The 22,804-nt window shown below is 38.7% G+C and overlaps 1 protein-coding gene across 2 annotated transcripts in view; it reads left to right on the top strand.

The window, feature by feature from the left end:
* The window catches only part of AMN1 (antagonist of mitotic exit network 1 homolog), a 58,093-nt gene that overhangs the window by 10,583 nt on the left and 24,706 nt on the right, over positions 1-22,804 (top strand). For both annotated transcript variants that reach the window (XM_005611012.4, XM_014740573.3), the window contains exons 2-5: positions 12,508-12,640; positions 16,872-17,016; positions 19,288-19,505; positions 19,824-19,880. In XM_005611012.4, coding sequence (XP_005611069.1) covers positions 12,524-12,640; positions 16,872-17,016; positions 19,288-19,505; positions 19,824-19,880 — 537 coding nt within the window. In that variant the 5' untranslated portion in view covers positions 12,508-12,523. The remainder of the gene's footprint in view (positions 1-12,507; positions 12,641-16,871; positions 17,017-19,287; positions 19,506-19,823; positions 19,881-22,804) is intronic.

Below are 22,804 nucleotides of genomic sequence, written 5' to 3'. Positions count from 1 at the left end.
CCACCTCTTGGGCCTGCCATCTTGGCTTCTGACAAATTATCACATGACACTCCTTCAGCCACACTGATTAACTTGACCAACAGATGCTGGGAGCAAATGTATTCAATTTGTTTTATACATCATTTAACTAAGGCTATTAAGAGTGCTCCAAGAAGCAGAATGAGGCCAACCTGAAGTATTGACCTCAACTATGCCTCCAAGGTCACAGACTCAGCCTACTGTTGAATAAATCCCTGGGGAGACCAAGATGTCTTACTTCGAACAGCCAAGATGTAGTCTAAGGCCAGAATAGTATCCATTATGACCTGCACAAGGAAACTTAAGCTTACATGCTAATCTTTGGTGTCATTGTCAGTAATTACAGGGACAACAGATAAGCCAAAAAGCAACCCCCTACCCAACTGAGAAGTATTCCATTGCCTATTCTTCTGTACATACAAGCATAGAACCCAAAGGAACACAGGTCACTCTAGTACAGATTTATTGTTAAACTTGATTTGGATCACCATGACATTGTTTTGTTTATGCGACATGTGCAGTGTCACTGAGTAGTTGCATCCTTGATTGCTGTACATAGAATAGCCCAAGATCACTTGGGCATCAGGAGAGACATGAATTTATATCTGTCAGTTTTAAACAAGGTTGTGCTAGTCCAAGGTTTTAGACCCATGTGTGGAGAGGCCAGGCACAGCAGAATAGTTCAGGGTCATCCATATCCACATGAATTTTTCTGTTTTCATAGTACATGGACAAGGATGAGAAACCCAGCAGCATATCAAATTGTCAGCTGCAGCTGCTGCTTGCCTCATGTAGACCATCTAATTGTTTTGCCAACGTGCAGCGCTGGATCTAGAGGACAAAGGGAGCGTTAATTCCTCCTCTCCCTGGAGTACTTCTCAAGGTCTCAAGTGTTTCCTCCCCGGGTTCTGGAGTTATTGCTGTCCTTTGTGATCACAAGTTTGGTGTGTCCCATGCCAGTACATATAGCTTCACTTTTTTCAATCAAATCTCCTACTGACAGAGGTCAAGTGCAAGAGGGACAGGGTTGTTTTTACAAAATTTATAGAGACGCATCATATTTCCCACTTTGACAGGCATGGGCCACTTTAGGGGGACTTGGTGAACAGTGAATTCAATCAAGTGGTCATTATCTTCTTAGGATAGAGGTTGGCAGACTTTTTATGGAAAGAGCCTGATAGTAATATTTTCAGCTTTGTGGGCTTCCATCACAATTATTCAACTCTGCCATTGTAGAGCAAAAGCAGCCATAAAGAAATGGTCATGGCTGTGTTCCAACAAAACTTTATTTACGCAAACAGGCAGCAGGCCAGATTCAGCCATAGGTCAGTTTGCTGACTGCTGATCTGGAACTAGTTCAGTCCAACAGGAGAATTCAGGGTACTAAACCAGAATTAAGTTTGAACTCCCTAAGCTCCTTTTTGGCCAGCTGCCACCCAGAGGGTGTACCAACCAGGCTGGCTTGGAGTTACTGTTAGGCAAAAAGTGATGCATCAAGCTCAGGAATTGTCAGAGTAGAATCCTAAATTTTCAGAATAGATGTAGTTACTCTCCACCACTTTCATCGTGATCGTTACCTAGAAGGTGGCCAAGAGGATATGAACTCTTTCAGGGGATGCTTGCAATTAGTGACCAAACTACCTCCCTAAGATGTGTGGACCAGGAGGTGAAGGAGGTAGAGTCAGAAATTTCTTTTAGTTGACTTTTTTAAGGCCATTTTACCTCTTGTTGGAGCCAGCAGCCTGAGGATGATAAGGGATGTGAAATGTCCATCAAATGTTTTGACTATTGGCCCAGTGTTGAGTGACCTTTGCAATAAACGGCATCTCATTGTCAGACTGCAAATGATCTAAAAAAGCCAAAAACATAACACATTTTATGTAATGGCCAATGTAGCTGGAGTTGGTTGATCAGAGTGGAACAGTGGCACTGTAACCTGAAAAAGTGTCAACAACGGTAAGACACCAGTGGAGCCCCTGAGATGAGGACCAAAGGCCCAATATAGTCAGTTTGTCAGGAGTGAGAAGAGACAACGCCCCATGCAATGTGGCCTATTAAAGACAAACAGGCTGACTTTTGAAAGGAGGCACAAGACTGGCATGCAATGGTAGCTTCAACATCAGACACATGTAATCCTTACTTTGTTCCCAGGCCGTGGTGGTGGATGTGTTGCTATGTTTGGTGTGATCATGGATCCCAGTATCAATGGCTGGGATCTGGCAGGTACATACTTAATTAGCAGCATGATTTCAGCCCATTCCATTAGAGAATGAGTCATTGCCATGTATATCTGTCCAACTGTCAGCTATAATTTGTTTCCATAGTTCACATTCCAAAAAAGAATTATCTTTAATCTGCTAAACTGTCATCTTCCAAGTGGCAGACCAGGTGACTAGGCCATTGGCAACAGTCCGTGAGTCAGTAAAAGTATAATATGCCTCAATCTTAGGAGTGTTGTCTATTATCTAAGGCAGATATTGGCAAGCTTTGCCTATAAAGGTCCAGATAGTATGTATTTTTTGCTTTGTAGGCCATACAGTCTGTCTCACAACTACTGATCTCTGCCATTATAGTCTGAAAGCAGTCACAGACAATACATAAATGACTGGACATGGCTGTGTTCCAGGAAAACTTTATTTACAAAAGCAGCCAACAAGCTAGATTTGGCCGATGGGCCATAGTTTTGTGACCCCTGGTCTAAGGCAAGAGTAACAACTTTCATTCACCCATTGCCCTGACCAGCACATACTGCAATCTGTCTTCCAAAGTTATCTTTCGAGCTGGACAGCTCCTGACACCCAGTGAACACCATCAGCTTTCAGCTGAGCTGAACCAGCTCAATGAACCAGGCCCAGACATTTAGGGAAAGCTATGAGTCAAGGGCCATTGAGCCAATGGCTTTGCTTCAGGTGGTAGGAGTAGTGGATAATGTGTCCCCCAAAACTCATTTTTCCACAAAAAAAACAAGATCCGTCTAGAACCAGGCCAACTGTGATCTTGAATATACAATTTCCATATGATCAGCAAGGTCTTTGGGCCCTTCTCTTGTTAGTTGTAGAGTCCTGGTTGAGCCACACCAAAATGAGGATATCAGGCCATGCAGTCACAAGGCGTCATGCTCAGGCGTTCAGTTTCAACAGGAGCTTATTAGCAGGTTAATAGCTGCCTTAAAAAAAATGGGGGGGGTGGCGCAGCCCAGTGGTACAGTGGTTAAGTTTGCGCGCTCTGCTTTGGTGGCTCGGCGTTCACCGGTTCAGATCCTGGGCACAGACCTAGCATTGCTCATCAAGCCATGCTGAAGCAACATCCCACATATAAAATAGAGGAAGATGGGCACAAATGTTAGCTTAGGGCCGATCTTCCTCAGCAAAAAGAGGAGAATTGGTGGCGGATGTTAGCTCAGGGCTATCTTCCTCAAATAAGTAAATGAAAAGTGTGTGCATATGCATCAGGCAGGTAGTAATGTTGTAGTTGAAAAGGGCTTGTCTGAGTACTCTGGCAGCCATTAAGTCTTTAAAGCTATGATTTTCCTTTCTTCTCTTGGGATTCTATATTTTTTCTGCCGGGCTCCTCAGGAGGGGACAGAGAGGTAGAAGGCAAGTTACATATTCCCTGTTACCTTTCTATATGTGGCATTTCTGGAACAGGAGAATCAGCTCTGATACTCATGGACCAGGGAAGTATAACCATGTAACACATCAATATCAGTTACACATTCTGCAGCAAAAGCCACAACAACAGTCTATTGAGAGGCCCAAGAGGCTCCACCTATAAGGTCATTTTAGCATCGCTTCCCCACTGAGAACTTTACCCAAATCCCATAAGTTGAATTTAGGTGCCTTTTCCCCCTAAGGTATCAGAGACCAAGGATCTTAATGCATGCACAATTTATGAATTACAGCAACAGCCAACCAGGGACTATGTTATTCCTTAGCTACTGGAGAATGCAGAGTGGTGGGAGAGGCTAGCTCACAGGGGGTGTTGGGAGGGGCAAGGTTATTTTTTTCTCCCTTGGCCCTCCCACTCCAATATTGGGACCTGAGTATAGGCACTGCTTCCTCCTCTGGGTACCTCCCAGTGAGCATCCTCGCTCAGAGGTCCCTTTCTTTCTGCCCCAGTGGACACCACTGCATTTCACCCCACAGTCCTTGGTAATTTGAACCACCCCTATACCCAGCACCCCATCCTCCTGAGCTGTCACATTGGACTATGGTGGGGGCCAGAAACGTGAGCAGCTGGCTTTGCACTATTAGGCAAGGCTTTATATTCACTTTTGTTTTGAGGGGCTGCTCACCTGTGGCTCAACTAAATGACCTTCTAATGTTTTGGTCCACTCAAAGGTCTGACACGTAGCAAGATTCTCATGACTGATACCATTTATTTCAGCATTAGGGTTTAATTGCCTGAGAAGCCACAATAATGTAGCCTTTCAACTGGAGCCCCAGGGTTTGCTACCTAATTGTCATAATAACATCCCTCCTTCCTCCCATATAAAGGAGAGTGAGCAATAACCAAAACACCATTCAGGTGGCTTGTTTCAATCCTACGTCTAGGACTGAACATGTGGACAGTGGAGGAGCTGTTCCTTCCCCTTCACCCACCACCTGGGTGAGAGCATTTGCTACCAAACCTCAGGGAGTCACCTCGTATCCCCAAACCTGGCCTACAGGACCTTCCTCTTCCGTAAAGCCATGTTTCTGTCTGCATCCAATTCTCATTGCCAAACTATCAGATCTAGGATTTAATTTCACTTTACTGACACACTAATAGATTAGACTGTTATGGATTCATGGATGCTGGGAGAAGACACAAGATTCTTGGGCTAGGGACAGAGAACTTTGTGACAGCACAGCAAGCAGCATGAACATTAACGTGTTTGCCTCAGTTCCCTTCTCCCCCAAATCCCATAGGGTTACACAGAGGGCTCAGATGGATGTCCGCACATATCTGTGGGTGCGCTACAGGAGAGAAACACTGAGCTTGGGTAATAAACCATTTTATAGCAAGCAAAAAGCTGTCTTTTGTCCTGGAGGAAGACAGTGCCTCATCTCTCAGACTTGCTTGCCACAAACACAACCCACCTGAGAAATGGCCCAAACAAAGCTCAGTCAGGACCTTACATTTTTGGCATACCCATAGAAGTGTGAAAGACTTAACTAACACCACCAGGCAGAAGTTGGAAAACTATCTCACCTCAATTTTTTAACACAATTTAACAATTTTATGGGGTTTTAAAAATATGCATGAGTATAACACACCACCCTTTCCAAGAAGTGTTTTGGAATCCATTGGGATGGAAGAACCTGTATTCAAAGTAAGCAAACTTAAAATGACCAATTCATTTGAAAAGAAATCAAGTATGTATTTAAAAGAGAAGGAGTAACAGTATTTCCTCTTAATGAGTTCCATATGTTTGTTAAATTGATGAGAAGATTGCCGAGATTTGGAAGACTTACAAAATGGCAGCATGAGGCGCTCCCTAGACCTGCTCCCCAGTAAAATAAGCATAAAAGTTGAAAATTATAAGACAAAAACAACCACCTAAATTCTGGACAGCAAATGAAGAAATATTCATTTAAGACAATTTATTAAAACTTAGTAACAACAGCAAGAGTCTGTGGCATTTGAACTATACCTGCTCCCTCCCCCACCTCCCTCCTCAGCTCAGCTTGACTGGAAGCTCCACTCCAGGTGAGTGTGGCTGAGATGATGAGGCTACTTCTCCCCGCAGCTCCCAGTTGAGGGCTTCACTATCTTCCTGGGAAGGGCAAGATGCCAGCCTTCCTCCTCACCTCCCTCCCCAGATACTTGTTCACAGGCTATATTACAGGTGAGTATGGCCAAGAGGTCGGGTGATTGCTACTTCCACCTAGCCTCCACTTATAGGGCAGAGGCTCTAGCTCAGGATATCATGCCGAGAATACTGGGGTCTCAAGCTCTCTCATTCCAGCTCATTCATGAATGGAGGTTCCATCCTAGAAGAGGCAAGCCAAGAAGACCAGAGGCTACTCCCCAACATCCTGCTCCTAAAGCAGGGCTGTCACTCAGGGAGAAGCACATCATTGGCCTTGTTCTCAGCTCTGAAATTCTGGCTCAGAGATTCTTTCCGGGGGGAGAGGCAAGCTGCGAAACAGAATTCTAAAACTCTCAAGAAACTGACTTTTATTTGAAACAGAGGCTGGGAGAAGTTCAAGCCTAAGGGTGCTCTCAAAATCAGTGGAGATTTTGGTATTAAGTAATTACAAAGAGGCTGATAGCTTCATGTGAGACACAAGCTAAACCATAGGCCAGCAAGTTTACTGGAAACAACCAGGGAAAGAGACATCTAAGAAGAGCCTGCCTGGGGTCAGAAGAAACCTCAAACATTGACCTCAGAAACTAACCCCGCAAAGGAGTCCAAAGTGAATTGGATGACATAAGGGAGGAATTTATACCTCAGGCATTGTTGAAAACATTAGAGCAATTGATCTGCAATGAGTGAAGGCTAACAGCTGGGTGTGATACCCATAGAGGCTTAACAGAATAATCAAAGAAAGAGAGTCAGCCCTACTAAAATCACTGTCATCCCAAGGTGACAATGCTTATGTCCAAGGCTGTGCCCACTAAGAAGCAACATCAGAGGTTGTATACAGTGAGGGAAATAGACTTCACTAAAATAGCCCACCATGTAACTAAACAAGTAAATAGTCACAAGTCTGAGGGGATCAGTATCAAGAGTTACTGCATTATATTATCTAAACTGTCCAATTTTCAACAAAAAAATTGCAAGATAAGCAAAGAAACAAAGTATGACCCATACACAGGGGAAAAAACAGGCAACAGAAACTGCCTTTGAGAGGACCCAGATGTTGGACTTAACAAAGACTTCAAAGAAGCCATTATAAATGTGTTCAAAGACCTAAAGGAAGCCACACTTAAAGAAGTAAAGGGAAAACCAGTTTGGCAGTTCCTCAAAAAGTTAAACATAGAATTACCATGTTACCCAGCAATTCCACTCCTAGGTATATACCCAACAGAAGTGAAACTGGGTACTCAAACAAATACTTGTACCCAAATGTTCATACCAGCACTATTCAATAGCCAAAAGGTGGAGACAACCAAAATGTCTATCACCAATGAGTTAACAAGATGTGGTGTATCTATACAATGAAATATTCTGCCATAAAAAGGAATGAAGTACTGATACATGCTACAACATGGATGAACTTTGGAAACATTATGCTAAGTGGAAGAAGCCAGGCATGAGAGGCCACATATTTATGGATTCATTTATGTAAAATATCTGAAATTGGAGAAATTGGAGCCCTCATACACTCTTGGTAGGAATGTAGAGTGGTGCAGTCACTTTGCAAAACAGTTTGACAGTTCCTCAAAAGTTTATACATAGAGTTACCACATAACCAAGCGGTTTATGTGAGCCAGCAGTTGAGCTCCCAGATATGTCCCCAAGCGAAATAAAAACATATGTCCACTCAAAAACTTGCACACCAATGTTTACAGCAGCATTATTCATAATAGCCAAAAAGTGGAAAAACCCAAATGTCCATAAACTGATGTATGGATAAACAAAAGGTGGTATATCCATTCAATGGAGTAATATTCAGCCATAAAACAAATGAAGTGTCAGTACATGTTACAACATGGATGAACTTGAAAACGTTAGGCTAAGTGAAAGAAGCTAGTAACAAAAGACCACATATTGTATGATTCCATTTATATGAAATGTGCAGAATAGGCTAATCTAGAGAAACAGAAAGTAGATTGCTGGTTCCCTAGGCTGTGGGAAATGGGGGAAGTTGGCAGATGACTGCTAATGGGTTCAAGATTTCTTTTTAGAGAGATGAAATATTCTGGAATTAGATAGTGATGATGAATACACAACTCTGTGGATACATTAAAAACCACAGATATTATGTCAATTATATCTTTAAAAGCAGTTACCCAAAAAAATTTTTTTTTTAGTTAAGCTTTTCACTTTTAGAATAAGTGACATAAATTTCTGTTGATGGTAGAGTATCTGATTTCATTACCACTCTAAATTCCCTTGCACGTTTCCTACTGGATCATAGACTGGACTTTGACTACATCTTGTCTGTCTAAAACAAAACCTACTGGCACCTCTTCCTCCCATACTTATTCAGTTAGCTGAGTCTGGGACCCTGGGGGGATGATTGAGGTCATTACTGCAGGTTGGCCTTATCCTTCTCCTTGGCATGCTAGGGATAGTAGCCTTAATTAAGTCCTTTAAGAGACAAATTGAACAGATTCGGTTTCTGCCTCTGTTGGTCAAATTAATCAAAGTAGCTGACAGGGTGACATACTTATGTAAATATTTGAGTTCAGCCAAGAACATGTTGGGGTGGATAGTTGGGAGAGGCAATCTGCCATGGACCAGCACGTTCTTGCTGGGTATGCCAAGAATGCAGGGCACTGATTACTCTTTACCTAAGACATTTCTTAAGGCTGTGTGTTTGCAGCAAGCAACCTGAGGGATGAAGTATTATTTCCTTCAAGAGCAGGCTTGCTTCAGTTTCCTTAAAAGTGGTGAATCCCCAAGCTCAGTGTTCCTCTCCTGTAATACAACTCACTGCATGAGCAAGCGTCCATCTGGCCTCACCTACTTTACGCTGAAGGACTTGGAGGCCTTGGGGAACCAAGACAAACATGAGGCCCTGGATACTGCTCTTGTCATGAGTAACAAAGTCCTTTTGCTCTGACCCAGGAATCTCATGTCTTCTGACAGCATTCGTGAAATGGTAATACGCTAACTTATAAGCTTGTAAGTAGGGTAAACTCTCAGACCCTGCACAACTCGACATCACAAAAATCAATTCTTGGTGGTTTTTAAGTTGAAAAGTGAAAGGTAAAATAGTAAACTTAGTGAATTTTTTCTAGAAGAAAACATAGGAGAATATCTTCATGAACTTGGGACAGGCAAAGAGTTCATAAACAGAACACAAAAAATACTTGCCATAAAGAAAACACAGATATATTGGACTATATTAGAATATACTTCTCTTTAGCAAAAAACATGATTAAGTGAGTGAAAAGGCAACCCACAGAATGGGAGATATGTTTACAACATATATGTAACCAACAAAAGGCTTGTGTCCAGAGTATGAGAGGAACTTCTACATATCAGTAAGTAAATCACTCAACCCAAAAGAAAACTAGGCAAGATACTCAAATAGATACTCCACAAGAGGCTATCCAACTGTACAATAAAGAAATGAAAATGTGCTCAAATTAATTAATAATCAGGGGTTGCAACTTAAAGCCACATTGCATTGCTACTATAAACTCACTAAATTGGCTAAAATTAAAAAGACTGGCAATGCCACATGTTGACAAGGATGTGGATTCCAGGAACTCTCATCGACTGATGTAGGGCTGTGAATCAGTATAACCACTTTGGAAAATTGTTTGGCATTAAGCTAAACATATGCATATCCTATAAGCCAGCAATTCTACTCCTAGATATAAACTCAGTTGGAAACACAGGTACATGTGCACCAAAAGACATGTCCAGCAGTACTTATATTAATATTATTCAGAATAGTCAAAAGTTATAAACCACCCAACTATACGTCAGCTGTAGAATAGATAGATAAATTGTTCAAACAATGGAATACTATGTGGCAGTGAAAATGGATATGAACAAACTGAAAATGAAAATGAACAAACCATAGCTATCTGCAACAATGCAGATGAATCTTGAAAACTTTTAGCAAAAGAAGCCAAAGAAGGATGGTGGAGCAATATTAAAACCAGACTGAATAAAATCTGAAGTGAGAAACATTAATATGGGTAGAGGGAGACATTACTTAATGATAAAAGGAATAGTCCACCAAAAGATATAATGATCATGAGCTTGCAACTAACACCATAGTCTTAAAAAAGGAAAATTATCACAATTACAAGCACAATTGACAAATTCATTCACGGTAGGAAACTTAATACACTACTCTACATTTTGTAAATACAGAAAACAATGCTATACGTTGTTTATGGATATATATTTTAGTATTAAAAGTAGGACATAATCATGGACAGAAACTATTTTAAAAACTTCATGGTAGTAGCTGCCTCTGCAAAGGGAGATAAAGAGAGCAAGCCTGAGTAGGTATACAAAGGAGGCTTTAATCTGAAATGTTTTATGTTTTAAGAAACATATCTGACGCAATATGGTAAAATAGTAACATTTTAAAATTCTGGGTTTGGGGTACATGAATTTATATCATCCTATTTTATTTCTCTGTATTTTTGAAATTTTTCATTATAAAACGATAATGCACACAAACTGGCAAAAATTAGTAGAAATGAAAGGAAAATTTGATTTCAAAATACAAGTATTGTAAATTAAGAATTCTACAGATTTAGAAGAAAAAATGAGAAAAAGAAAAATAATACTATCAATAAACAACTATTTATATTCACGTAATATATTTGCGTGCACAGATATACCTACGTGGAAAGGATATTTAGACATATATAATAGAGCACACTACATCTCTCAAATAGAGGCTATAATATTCTTTGAATATTTATGGAGCATATACAAAATCAATCGTGTATTTGGTCACAAAAACAGCTCTTACAAATTTAAGGCAAAAAATAGCAAAATAGGCCAAGGATATGAATAGACAATTTAGAGAAAAGCATTTCCCGATAGCTAGCAAGTTCATGAAAGATGTTAGATTTACTAATCATTAGAAAAATACAAAGTAAAGTAATAAGAAGATGCCACCTTTCACTCATGAGATCTTCCAACATTTAAGAATAGGGAGATCTTGGGGCCGGCCCCATGGCCAAGTGGCTAAGTTCGCATGCGCTGCTTCGGCGGCCAGAGTTCACCAGTTTGGATCCTAGGTGCAGACCTTCACACGTTAAGCCAAGCTGTGGCGATATCCAACATAGAGGAGCTAGAGGGACTTACAACTAGGACATACAACTATGTACTGGGGCTTTGGGAGGAAAAAAGAGAGAGATTTGCAACAGATGTTAGCTCAGGGCCAAACTTCCTCACCAAAAAAAAAACAAAAGGAAGAAAATCGAAGAGGAGAGTCAAAATCTTAAAAAAAAAGAAGAGTAGGTAAATCTTAAAAACATAGTGCTGAGTGAAAAACTAAACAAATCTATGACAAATACCATATACATAAATCAGAACTACTTGCATACAACGATCATATTAAAAGGACACATATAACAAAAGGACATTAGACATTAGAATGGTTTCCTGGAGTGATGGAGGATGAGGTTGAGAAACGGAAATAATGGAAACAGATGGAAAAGTAAATAAAATGAATGATGGTACCTATTGCTTGAGGGATGTAGAGGAAAAGGAAGCCTCCAACATTGCTGATAGGAATATGAAGTGTGACAGACCTTCTGGAAAACAGTCTGACAACACATGCTAACATATTCTAGCAACAGTGGGCTGCTCATCAACAGGGGAGAACTAAACAAATCATTGATACTGTGAAATATGATGTCGCCGTTAAAGGAGCAGTAAAACTCCACTGGACGCTTTGAAGAATTTCCTAAGATATCAAATAAAAGGTGTAGAAAAGTGAGTGTACAATGATGACATTTTATTTATTATGATTCTCCCCAACCCTTTAAATGTATGCGTGAGTATGCACATGTGTGCACAAGCACAGAGAAAAATAAGAAAGAACACACGCTAAGTTAGCATCAGGAACTAAACTAATGGAAGGTGGAAGGATAGGAGAGGGAAGAGTGGAGGCAACCAAAAGAGGGAAAGAAAAAATAAAGATAGCACTAAAAAATTCAAGTGTATAATCACATTTATTCATGGATGTAGAATTATGTATATGTGGGGTATTTGTAGGCAGAGAATAATAAGATTTGTATTTCTTTGTTTAAAGTATGAATTTCTTAGATAGTTGGAATTTCAAGCCACCTATGAGATATATTGGTCATGTGGGTCTTGGTCGTTGCCTGCTTTCATAACTCTACTTTATGCATGTGCAGTCCTGGCCCTAAGTGTGTTGTCTCCATGATTTGTACTATTTGTGAAATCTTTGTGGTTATAGTTCTTTCTGTGGTGACCTCATTACCCACATAAGTTTTAAGAAAAATAGTGAAAACAAATTTCCTAGGTTAACAGATAAAACTTGTCAATTAGTAGGCCCTAGTTTAATGTTTATTTAGGTATATACAACTGAAATCTTGGCGGTAACTGTGTCTTAGGAATTAGGGAGACTGACTTAGGAAAAACACTTTTTTGTCATTGAGAATGCATTTTAGTAAATGAGATATGCTGAGAAAAAAATGTAGAGGAAGAGCACCTTGTCCATAACTGAGCACAGACAAGGCTTTCGAATCTTACCGAGCTTGAGTTGTAAATGTTAATGTAAAATGTACACCCTGTTTATGAAAGGACTAAATGCTAACAAACAGCATTAAACCAATAATAGGAATCAGTACAGGTACAGTGTAATTTACTGTATCGTATTTGTGTTTCAGATGCCTTTGGTGCTTCATGAAGAATATTTCCAGATACATCACAGACATTAAGCCTTTGCCTCCCAACATAAAAGATAGACTGATTAAAATAATGAGCATGCAGGGGCAGATCACAGATTCAAACATAAGTGAGGTAAGAGTATGCACAACTGTAAAGCAAGCATATTTTACTGTTTAGATTGGTTTCAGATTTTTGGAGCAATGATACAAAGTAAGATTAGTAATACTTTTAAAATATAATAAAGCATCAGGATTCTTGTTTTATCTAGAACCAAAATGTCCACATGTGGGGCCAGCCCAGTGGTGCAGCAGTTAAGTGAGACTGTTCCACCTCGGTGGCCTGGGGTTCGCCTGTTCGGATCCCGGGTGCAGACATGGCACCGCTTGTCGAGCCATGCTGTGGCAGGCGTCCCACATATAAAGTAGAGGAAGACGGGCACGGATGTTAGCTCAGGGCCGGCCTTCCTCAGCAAAAAGAGGAGGATTGGCAGCGGATGTGAGCTCAGGGTTAATCTTCCTCAAAATAATTAATTAATTAATGTGGGGGGAAAAAATAATGTCCATGTGTAATAGTTCCTGAAAATATCTCCCACTATTCTTTCAGTTACTTCCTTTGTCTTCATGGTACCAGCACCCTTGATCTCCATGTTTTCAAAAAGTTTTAGACTTTTTGATCAATTATACCTCAATAAACCTGGAAAAAATAAAAATAAAAATACAGGCCAAATAAACAAATGGCCAAAAAATGACCCACAGTAAGAAATATATGTTACGTTGTGACTCTGTTACGTAAACCAGGCTTACATGTAACAATACTGTGTGCAGTACACTTGGATATCTTCTATTTTATTCTATGTCTTATTTCATTTAAAAAAGGGTTGATCACAGCCTAAATTGATGTTATCCGTTCATGGATAACAAGCAGCAGTTAAAAAATCACTCTTCTAGGGGCCGCCCCATGGCCAAGTGGTTAAGTTCACGTGCTCTGCTTCAGCGGCCCAGGGTTTCACTGGTTTGGATCCTGAGCGCGGACATGGCACCACTCAGGCCATGCTGAGCTGGCGTCCCACGTGCCACAACTAGAAGGACCCACAACTGAAATATACAACTATGTACTGGGGGGATTCGGGGAGAAAAAGCAGGAAAAAAAATCACTTCTAAACTCTTCTCGTTCTTCTGGATACCTCACTCCTGGTTACTTATACTCACTCCCCTTGCCTACAACTAAGCTAAAATTGCCTGTTCTATAAGGTGGAAAGTATTGTAAGGGCCTCCAACCTGAATTAAATTTCAGGCTCTGCTGTCCTGTCTGACACTGAGCCTCAGTTCTCAGTTCTCTGTAAAATGGTTTTGCAGCCGTCATCACTGTCTGCAGAGACTAGAATTACTAATGGCTGACTTTACCATACATTCTTCCCAAATCCTGTGATCCAAAGGAAGCCAACTCTGGTGATAGCACTCCAGTGTGTGACTAGCCCTGGGACTTCGCGCTGTGATTGTGCTTCAGTGGGCCCTTAGTGTTTCTTCTGCATTAACTGGGTGTGCCTTTAATGCTTTATTTTCTTCATGTTAGCGTGCGTTGGAACACACACATTTCAGTGTTGTAGCCTGCTTGGCTCTATGGAGGTAGACTAATATCTCCAGGCACTGATTGTTGATGGTTCTGTGGATGTGTATAATTTATGTGGGGTTCACAGATGGAACACGACACTACAGACACTGTCGGTTTCTCTCACTTCCGCACCATCCCCATTTCATTCTACCCCTTCAGCGTATGTTTCAGTGACTTAAACTTTTGTTTTATGGCAATCCCTAACATTCATTTAAACCTAATTTTACCAGAATAAAAAAGGGATAAAGAGGTTAATGAGGAAAAAAAGAAAAGCATGATTTTCCCTGTTGCTCTCCTTCTAATCCCCATCCTTACAAGAGTCTTGCTTATAAAATTATTCAAAAAGACAGATCTAACGTCTGTTACAAAGTTGCACACATCTTTAGATGGCTCTTTTTGAAATAGTTCCTAAATCTTTTTATAGTCTCTGGATGGGGAAAACCTTTTTAAACATGACACCAAAGTTAGAAATCGAAAAGAAAAATTGATGGATTTGATTACATAAAAATAGAAACTTCTTTATGGCAAGAAGAAAAAAAAAAGAACCAAAGTCAAGTAACAAACTAGGAAAAATATTTGCAACATGTATGAAATTCTATAGGTTTTTTATCTTGACAATGTAAAAAATACCTACAAAACAATAAAAAAAATCAAATAATAAAACAGAAGAATCAGGAATACTCAAAGAAAAATAAATAAACCACCAATAGCATATAAAAGGATATTTAACCTCATTAGTAATCAAAGTCACAGTTTGCCTGTCAGTTTGACAGAGACTTAAAAAATAATAATACCCAGTTGTGGCAGTAGTGCGGGGAACTTACTTTTCTCCCCTGCTGGTGAGAGTGTGAATTGATGAAAACCTTTTAGAAGGACAGTTTGACATTAACTATCAAAAGTCCCCAAAATTTGCTTCCTATTGACTCAACAATTTTACTTGTGGTATTTTTCTTTCCAGCTTTATTGAGATATAATTGACATATTGTGCAAGTTTAAGGTGTACAACACAGTATGATGGTTTGATACACTTATGTATTGCAAAATGATTATCATGATAGGGTTCGTTAACATCTCCATCACTCGCATAATTACCATTGACTTCTGGCATCAATCTGAATAAAATAATCAGAAAAGCACAGAAGTATGCTCATTTATAATAATAAAAATAATTGAAAGTTATATTAGCATATATTATAAGCAAGGCACTTTTATTTCTCACAAAATATTATCCTTGTTTTGATAATAAGGATAGTGAGGCACAAAAAGAAAGCAGAGCTTGATCACACTCATGGGGTTCAAACTCAGGCAGTCTGCTTCAAGAGCACGTGTTCTTAATCACAGCCTGAACGTGCAACTTAATTGATTGCCAGTGTAGGATATGTTTTTGTGTTTGTTTTTTTTTAGGAAGATTAGCCCTGAGTTAACATCTGCTGCCAATCCTCCTCTTTTTGCTGAGGAAGACTGGCCCTGAGCTGACATCCGTGCCCATCTTCCTCTACTTTATATGTGGGACACCTACCACAGCATGGCGTGCCAAGCGGTGCCATGTCCACACCCGGGATCTGAACTGGTGAACCCCGGGCCACCAAAGCAGAACATGGAAAATTAACCACTGCACCACTGGGCCAGCCCCTAGGGTGTGTTTAATAAGTTATGGTACATGAATAAAATGGAATAGTATGCAACTATAATAAATTATTTTTGTAAAAAGTGCTCATCTTATGGTATATATGATCTGATCCCATTTTTCTTCAAAGGGTTTTTTTTTAACTCAAAAGCATCAAAACTAATATGTTTGTCTCCCGGTGTTGGTATTATGAGCAATTTTAGGTAGAGTGGTTAAAGGCATAGCCTTTGGAATTAGAAAGACCTGGGTTCCAATCCTAGCTCTGCTCCTTTTTTGGCTGTGTACTTGTGTTGGCTACTTAAGCTTTCAGTGCCTCAATTTCCTCATTTATAAAATGGCAGTGACCAATCTCTCAGGGGTGTGTGTGTGTCAGAAGGAGAGAGAGAGAGAATATTCAGTGACAATGTATCTAAAATACTTAGTACCCTTCCCAATAAATAGAAATAGTAATTCTTATCATTTACTATAATTTTTCTATATTGCCTGAATGTTTTACAGTAATAATACATTACTTTTATATGCAGAAAAGTAGTCATTTCTATTTAGGAAAAATTAAGTAAAAGAAACAAAAGATACCCCCAGGAAGAGAGCTCAGAATGCTTTGAAACTGATCTGCTATTTGTTAGTCTCAAGTAAACCCTCAATAGTACTAGGTTTGTTTGTACTAGCTCCCAAAAATAAGAAAGAAGGTAATGTTCTGTGTAAGCAGCACTAGTACCCTATGAGCATTTTGTATATAAGTGATTGAAGACTCTTACCTGCTGAGCAGGGGCGTGTAGCGAGAACCTCTGATAGAAGTTGGGAACTCCTAGGAGAGGAAAATTGCCCTCCCCCGCCCTGGTTCTGCCTCTCAGGCTGGTGGGCCCTCACTCTGCACCAGCCCTCTCAGCGGTGCTGGGTCCCCATCAGGACTTGAAGGGCACTAGAAGCTGCCCCTCCAGCTGGAACTAGACTTGGTTATTTCCTGCTGTATGTATCTGTGTCAACACAGGTAAGTTTCTGTATTCTTTGCTGTTTATTTTCCATCCACCGTTTGTCTGTTATGACCACCAAAACGCTGAATAGGGAATAAACATTTGTATTTATAGGAAAAGTTAATTTTTCAAAATCACATGTTTATCACAGATTTTACATCCTGAAGTCCAAACTCTAGATCTGCGGAGCTGTGATGTTTCGGATACTGCTCTCCTGCACCTGTGTAACTGCAGAAAACTGAAGAAATTAAACTTAAATTGTTCAAAAGGGAACAGAATTTCCATAACTTCAAAAGGTCTGTTCATTAACACTGAATAAATTGGTCATTACTCTTCACCATCTGGTATCATTTTGGAGCAAAGAAGGGGAAAATATGTCCAAAGAGAGTATGAAGATATCAAAAAATTGAAACTATATTTATCAATAAAATAGTCAAACTAAGACAAAGAATCCAAATTAGAGTTCTTGCTTATAATCAGTGCTGAAAGTTAAGACATAATTGGGTAAGTCATTACCTTGCATTTTAAACATATTTAAAATAAACGTGGATGGATAACTCTGTATTTTAAATATTTTGCCTGGTATAGTGGAATAAGACATGAATAGTTCATACTTTGTTAAGGCTTTTTGATGCAATATGACAACAGAAAGTTAAGTCAGCATCAGTTTAAATTTACCAGACACTCTCCTATTGGTCTGTACAATGCGTAGTTTTTTATAGCCAGACAAATTGCCTTTTTCAATGTCACTATTACATGAATTAGTGGATTTTTACCACTTTTTTCTAGTGTAGACCATTTTTTTCCATATAGAATTTTTACCTTTTTTTCAATATAAGAAAGAGGGACTTATTTGGCTAACTAGGTTTCTGGAAAATTTTATGGATAGTTGGCTATATTTTGCAATCATCTTGGTTAGCAGGTTAGGATTTTCATGATATTGCAAAGAAGCATAGTTTTTAAATATTCACACAAGTAATGACTGACTAGAAAGAACTTCTATGCTGGACACTGATGAGTAAAATAAAAATCATTTAAGATATGGAAAACAGGGGCTGGCCCTGTGGCCAACTGGTTAAGTTCGCACGCTCCACTTAGGCGGCCTGGGGTTTCCCTGGTTCAGATCCTGGGTGCAGACCTGGCACTGCTTGTCAGGCCATGCTGAGGTGGCATCCCACATGCCATAGCTAGAAAGACTGACAACTAGAATGTACAACTGTGTACCAAGAGGCTTTGGGGAGAAGAAGGGAAAAAAAAAAGATCGGCAACAGATGTTAGCACAGGTGGCAATCTTTAAAAAAAAAAGATATGAAAACAGTAAAAGTGACCTACTCTTGAATTTACCATCTTCCCTTTTGTGTATTTTGCCCATAAAGGTATCTTTTTAACAGTTGAATAACATTTGTCCATGATTGAAGGACCCAGGATCCCCCAAGTACTCTTTTACAGTCATGCACCACATAATGACATTTTGGTTAACGACAGACCACATATAGGACAGTGGTCACATAAGATTAGTGCCATACAGCTCAGGTGTATAGTAAGCTACATCGTCTAGGTTTGTGTAAGTCCACTCTATGATGTTCACATGATGACCAAATTGCCTAACGACATATTTCTCAGAATGTATCCCTGTCATTAAGTGATACATGACTGTATTTATGTGGCACGTTATGCACCAGTCTCCGTCATGCATTTACATCAGTTTAATTGGATTTAAGGACTTCTCTTTTCTTGACCCTCAGTAAAATCTAAGATTGGTCCGGGTTAGCAGAGAAGGAGCATGGTGGTAGAAAAGGACAGAGTCAAAGAGGGAAGAGAGAATGGGTAGACACAGGTATGATTCCTAAGGATAAGCGTGAAAACTGTTACTTAAAACATTTGGGCAATTTAGGGGTCGGCCCGGTGGTGCAGGGGTTAGGTTTGCACATTCCACTTCTTAGCAGCCTGGGGTTCGCTGGTTCAGATCCCGGTTGCGGACCTACACACCGCTTGGCAAAAGCCATGCTGTGGTAGGCGTCCCATATATAAAGTAGAGGAAGATGGGCATGGATGTTGGCTCAGGGCCAGTCTTCCTCAGCAAAAAGAGGACGGTTGGCAGCAGTTAGCTCAGGGCTAACCTTCCTGAAAAAAAAAAAAAACATTTGGGCAATTTAACGTTTGATTTCCCTTCAGAGTTCACAAGAAAATTAACTTTACTATTTTAAAAGTTTGTTTTAACAAAAAAGCGAATCATTTACTACTTAATTACTTAATTTGATTCTGAATGACTTTTGGCTGTGTCCTAAAAGCAAATCTCCTCATAAATGATAAAAGCTTGCCAATAATTGCCGATAATCTGAAGAATATACTACAGACCGTTTAGAGAATTCCTGAAACATTTCAAAAGACTTTTAAATAATGACAACATCACTAGAGAATAAGTCTGTCCTCACAGATGGATACTTTGAAAAAGGCTAACTTAGAATTAGATGTACCAGTACTGGAGATGCTAAAATGAAAATCAGTCACATTTCTCATATATGTACATGTATAGCTCATTGATACCTAATTATGTTTTCTGCCAGGAATAAAAGCTGTGGCATCATCTTGTTCTTACCTGCATGAAGCTACTTTGAAAAGATGTTGCAACCTCACGGATGAAGGAGTCCTTGCTCTTGCGCTCAATTGCCGGCTGCTAAAGATCATTGACTTAGGTGGCTGCTTAGGTATTACCGATGTGTCATTACATGCATTAGGAGAAAACTGCTCATTTTTGCAGTGTGTTGATTTTTCAGCTACTCAGGTAAATGAAATATAGACTTGAAATATACAGGCTGTGTATGTTTGCCCAATGTATTTCCATGGCTCATCAGAAGAACGTAATTAAATTTTTGTTGTTGTTGTTGAAATTGTTGACCACTTCATGCTTTAGTGCTTAAATAATTGCAATATAATTTGGCACATTCCCTTCAATTATTTTAAGTAAGGGTGGAAGCCATGTGAGGCTAAAATATTTGTTTGCTGAATGGGAAGCAATAAAACTCAATGATTAATAATTTTTAGAAAATTTTACTTCCGTCATCTCCATTTATGTACTGTGTTGCTTTTTCCCCTTGCTTAGGTATCTGACAATGGTGTGGTTGCGCTTGTCAGTGGACCTTGTGCCAAGATATTAGAGGTAACCTGAAAATATTTATAAAGATGATGCTAACTAAATTTCTATATTATCTAAGAAATTATTTTTTAAATTTAACAGACAACCAATGCCTTATTATCAATCAGGTATTTCCATGGACTTTTTTTTTTTTTTTTGCTTCCACCTCTTTATTCTCAGAGTAAAGAAAAACTGGTAAGGTTAGGAGATAAAGTATGCTGTAAAATAAAAACCTGTTTTACTTCCAACGAAAGCTTTTCTTTTCCAGAAGTTTTATTTCTAACACATTTAAGGATAGTCTTATTATGGATGAGGATTGTGACACTTTATTAATGTAAAGTGATATTCTGTAGAATTTTCATGTCTGATTGATATTTCTACCAGGACTACTTATTCTCTTGTCATCATATTTTTCTTGCCATTGTATTTATTCTTTTGCCATTGTATTTTTCTGGATCCATGAAGGGATCCAAGATATACCGCTGTGGCATAAAAATTATTTTGAGCTGAAGATGTTTGAGAATCCACAGATGCAAAAAGGGGCTTTGTCTAAACCCTCCCCTCCCCCCAACTGCCTAAAAGCAGAGGCTTCCAAAAGAATTCAACTGCCCTCAAAACCCCTTCAAGGAAGACTTCCCATACCCGGGAAGATTACTCCTGTCCCTTGGGAAGTCAGATGAGAAATTGCATAAACAGACACTGTCATAAGACTGTTATACTTTCACCTAAAATCTCTTTCATCTTCCCTAGAAGTCATTTGTTTTTCTATGTGTCCTTCCCCCCCCATTAAGATGGTATATAAACTCTAAATTCTAGCCATTTCTTTGAGCTGCTTTCTCAGTGAGCACTTATGTGAATAAACTTTGGCTTTTCTCTTGCTAATCTGCGTTTTGTCGGTTTAATTCACAGACCTCCCAAACAAGAGCCTAAGAGGATAAAGAAAAGTCTTTTCCTCCCCAGCAGCTACTTTGTACAGCCGTTTAAAAAGATCTTAAATTAGTGTTTAGCCTTTGGATTCAGTGATTGATATGGCACGTGTAACCTGTTTCTAAATATATTAAGAAGCCTTTTGTCCCAGGATTTTGGTGTCTTCCTTTCCCGATTTATAGTATTGTTGTTTTTTTTTAACACTTCTTTAATATAGCTGTGTTTTTCATCAGTAAGCCACATGAAATCCTTTTTGAAAGTAACTAGGATATAAATGAATTATAAATGTTAGTAATAACTATTGTAATAGAATGGCAGTGCCATGTATTTGCCAACATATTTCTCTTTGAATTATTGCCCGAAGAGACATTTTTTGTGATATTTATGTATCTGCATCTTGCTTGTATGTGTGTGTATTTATAAAAATAGCATATATATTTTTACAAAATTTTTAATTAAGGAATCACCATATTTTTCTTACAGCAAGTTCTAACTTCCAAATTGCATCCTAATTGTTGAGGCAATAAACTCTTCCGTAATTTTACTGTTTTAAATATTAACATTTGTTGAGCACTGACTGTATTCCAGCCTCCTTGCTACTGCCCTATAAGTTTAATTCTTTCAACATTATCCTATAACCACCATCATTTTTAGTAAAGTTCTCAAACATTTAACCTAGTGTATCACTTCCTAATAAAACCACCAGGAAATTAGTTATTATGTAGTGATAGGAAATATGCCTACATATTTACGTTAGTGTTATAAAATTGGGAGCACCAACCTAAGCAAACTTAGGAAAAAATCTAATAACCAATAAGTGTTGGCGATTGTAGTGTTATGTAATTGAATTTTTCATTTTTTCATTTTTCTGAAGCTTATTTCTCTAAGTGCCAAAATATTTTAATGGAAACCTTTCTAAAATTTATTAGAACTTGATTCCTTCCTTAAACAAAGTAGAGTGAGTATACTCTAACCTTTGGCTCATAGCATCTTTGTGACCACAATTTCGGACTGAAATTGAAATATAAGATTTTTCATCCTTTTAACTGATTCTTCTCTTGCAGGCAATATATATGCCTACCTTTTATCCAAGGCCCTGTTTTAATCTATTGCTTTGAATTTGTTCTAGTCTGAGAAATTAAATTGTTAATGTTGCCAAATTGTTTATACCTTGAAAGTAAATTTGGTTAAAAGTATAAGGACCTCTCCTAAAGATTGACAAACAGTTAGTACAAACTCATGTTACAGCATTTATTAAAGGTCATGATTGTTCCTAAAATCTCTATTGATCTGAGTTCCCAGTGAGCAGGGACCGTTTTGTTCATCATCTTATCCTTAGGTTTTACGATAGTTCCAGACACATGGTATTATCTCAATAAACGTTATCACATTCTTAACTTCATATTCAGTCATCTTGTAATTTTCTATAATCTTCATGATTAAAAGTTTAATTTGCTGTGTAAAATTATTCATTTATTCAAGAATATTTATTAAATATCTGCTGTGTTCTGGGCGTTGGCATATCAGAAAACAAAATCTGTCCATATGATGTATCATTCTTTCCTTTAATCGTTTTTCTATTGTTGATGATTCAGATTATTTGGTTTTTAGCTATTTTAAATAGTCTATGTGGTGGCATATCACTTTTTTCTTCCATTGGTATCAAAACTCACAAAAATGAACAAGTGGATCAATAGGTGTAAATACTTTTTTAATGGTCCTAAATTCATATTGCTAAATTGTTTCCTGTAAACGTTATGTTGTCAATTTACAATTTTTGCCGGGAACCAAATTAACCAGAATTGAATGTTTTCTTTTTTTTTTAATGCCTTAATTTAATATATTTTAAATGGAACCTGAGCTGAACACCATTCCTTCCATCTGTTGTTCTCAAATTGTATTTCTTTGTATCCTTTGCCAATTTATAACATAGGATTCTTTCTGCCTCAATTTTTATGAATTTTTCAATATACTCAGGTTTCCTTTATTTCCAAGATATGATTGATTGTAATATGTACACC

Source organism: Equus caballus, chromosome 6, assembly GCF_041296265.1.
Source record: "Equus caballus isolate H_3958 breed thoroughbred chromosome 6, TB-T2T, whole genome shotgun sequence".
Classification (NCBI taxonomy): Eukaryota; Metazoa; Chordata; class Mammalia; order Perissodactyla; family Equidae; genus Equus; species Equus caballus.
The sequence above is the reverse complement of the archived record's forward strand: the minus strand, read 5'-3'. Positions and strand labels throughout refer to the sequence as shown.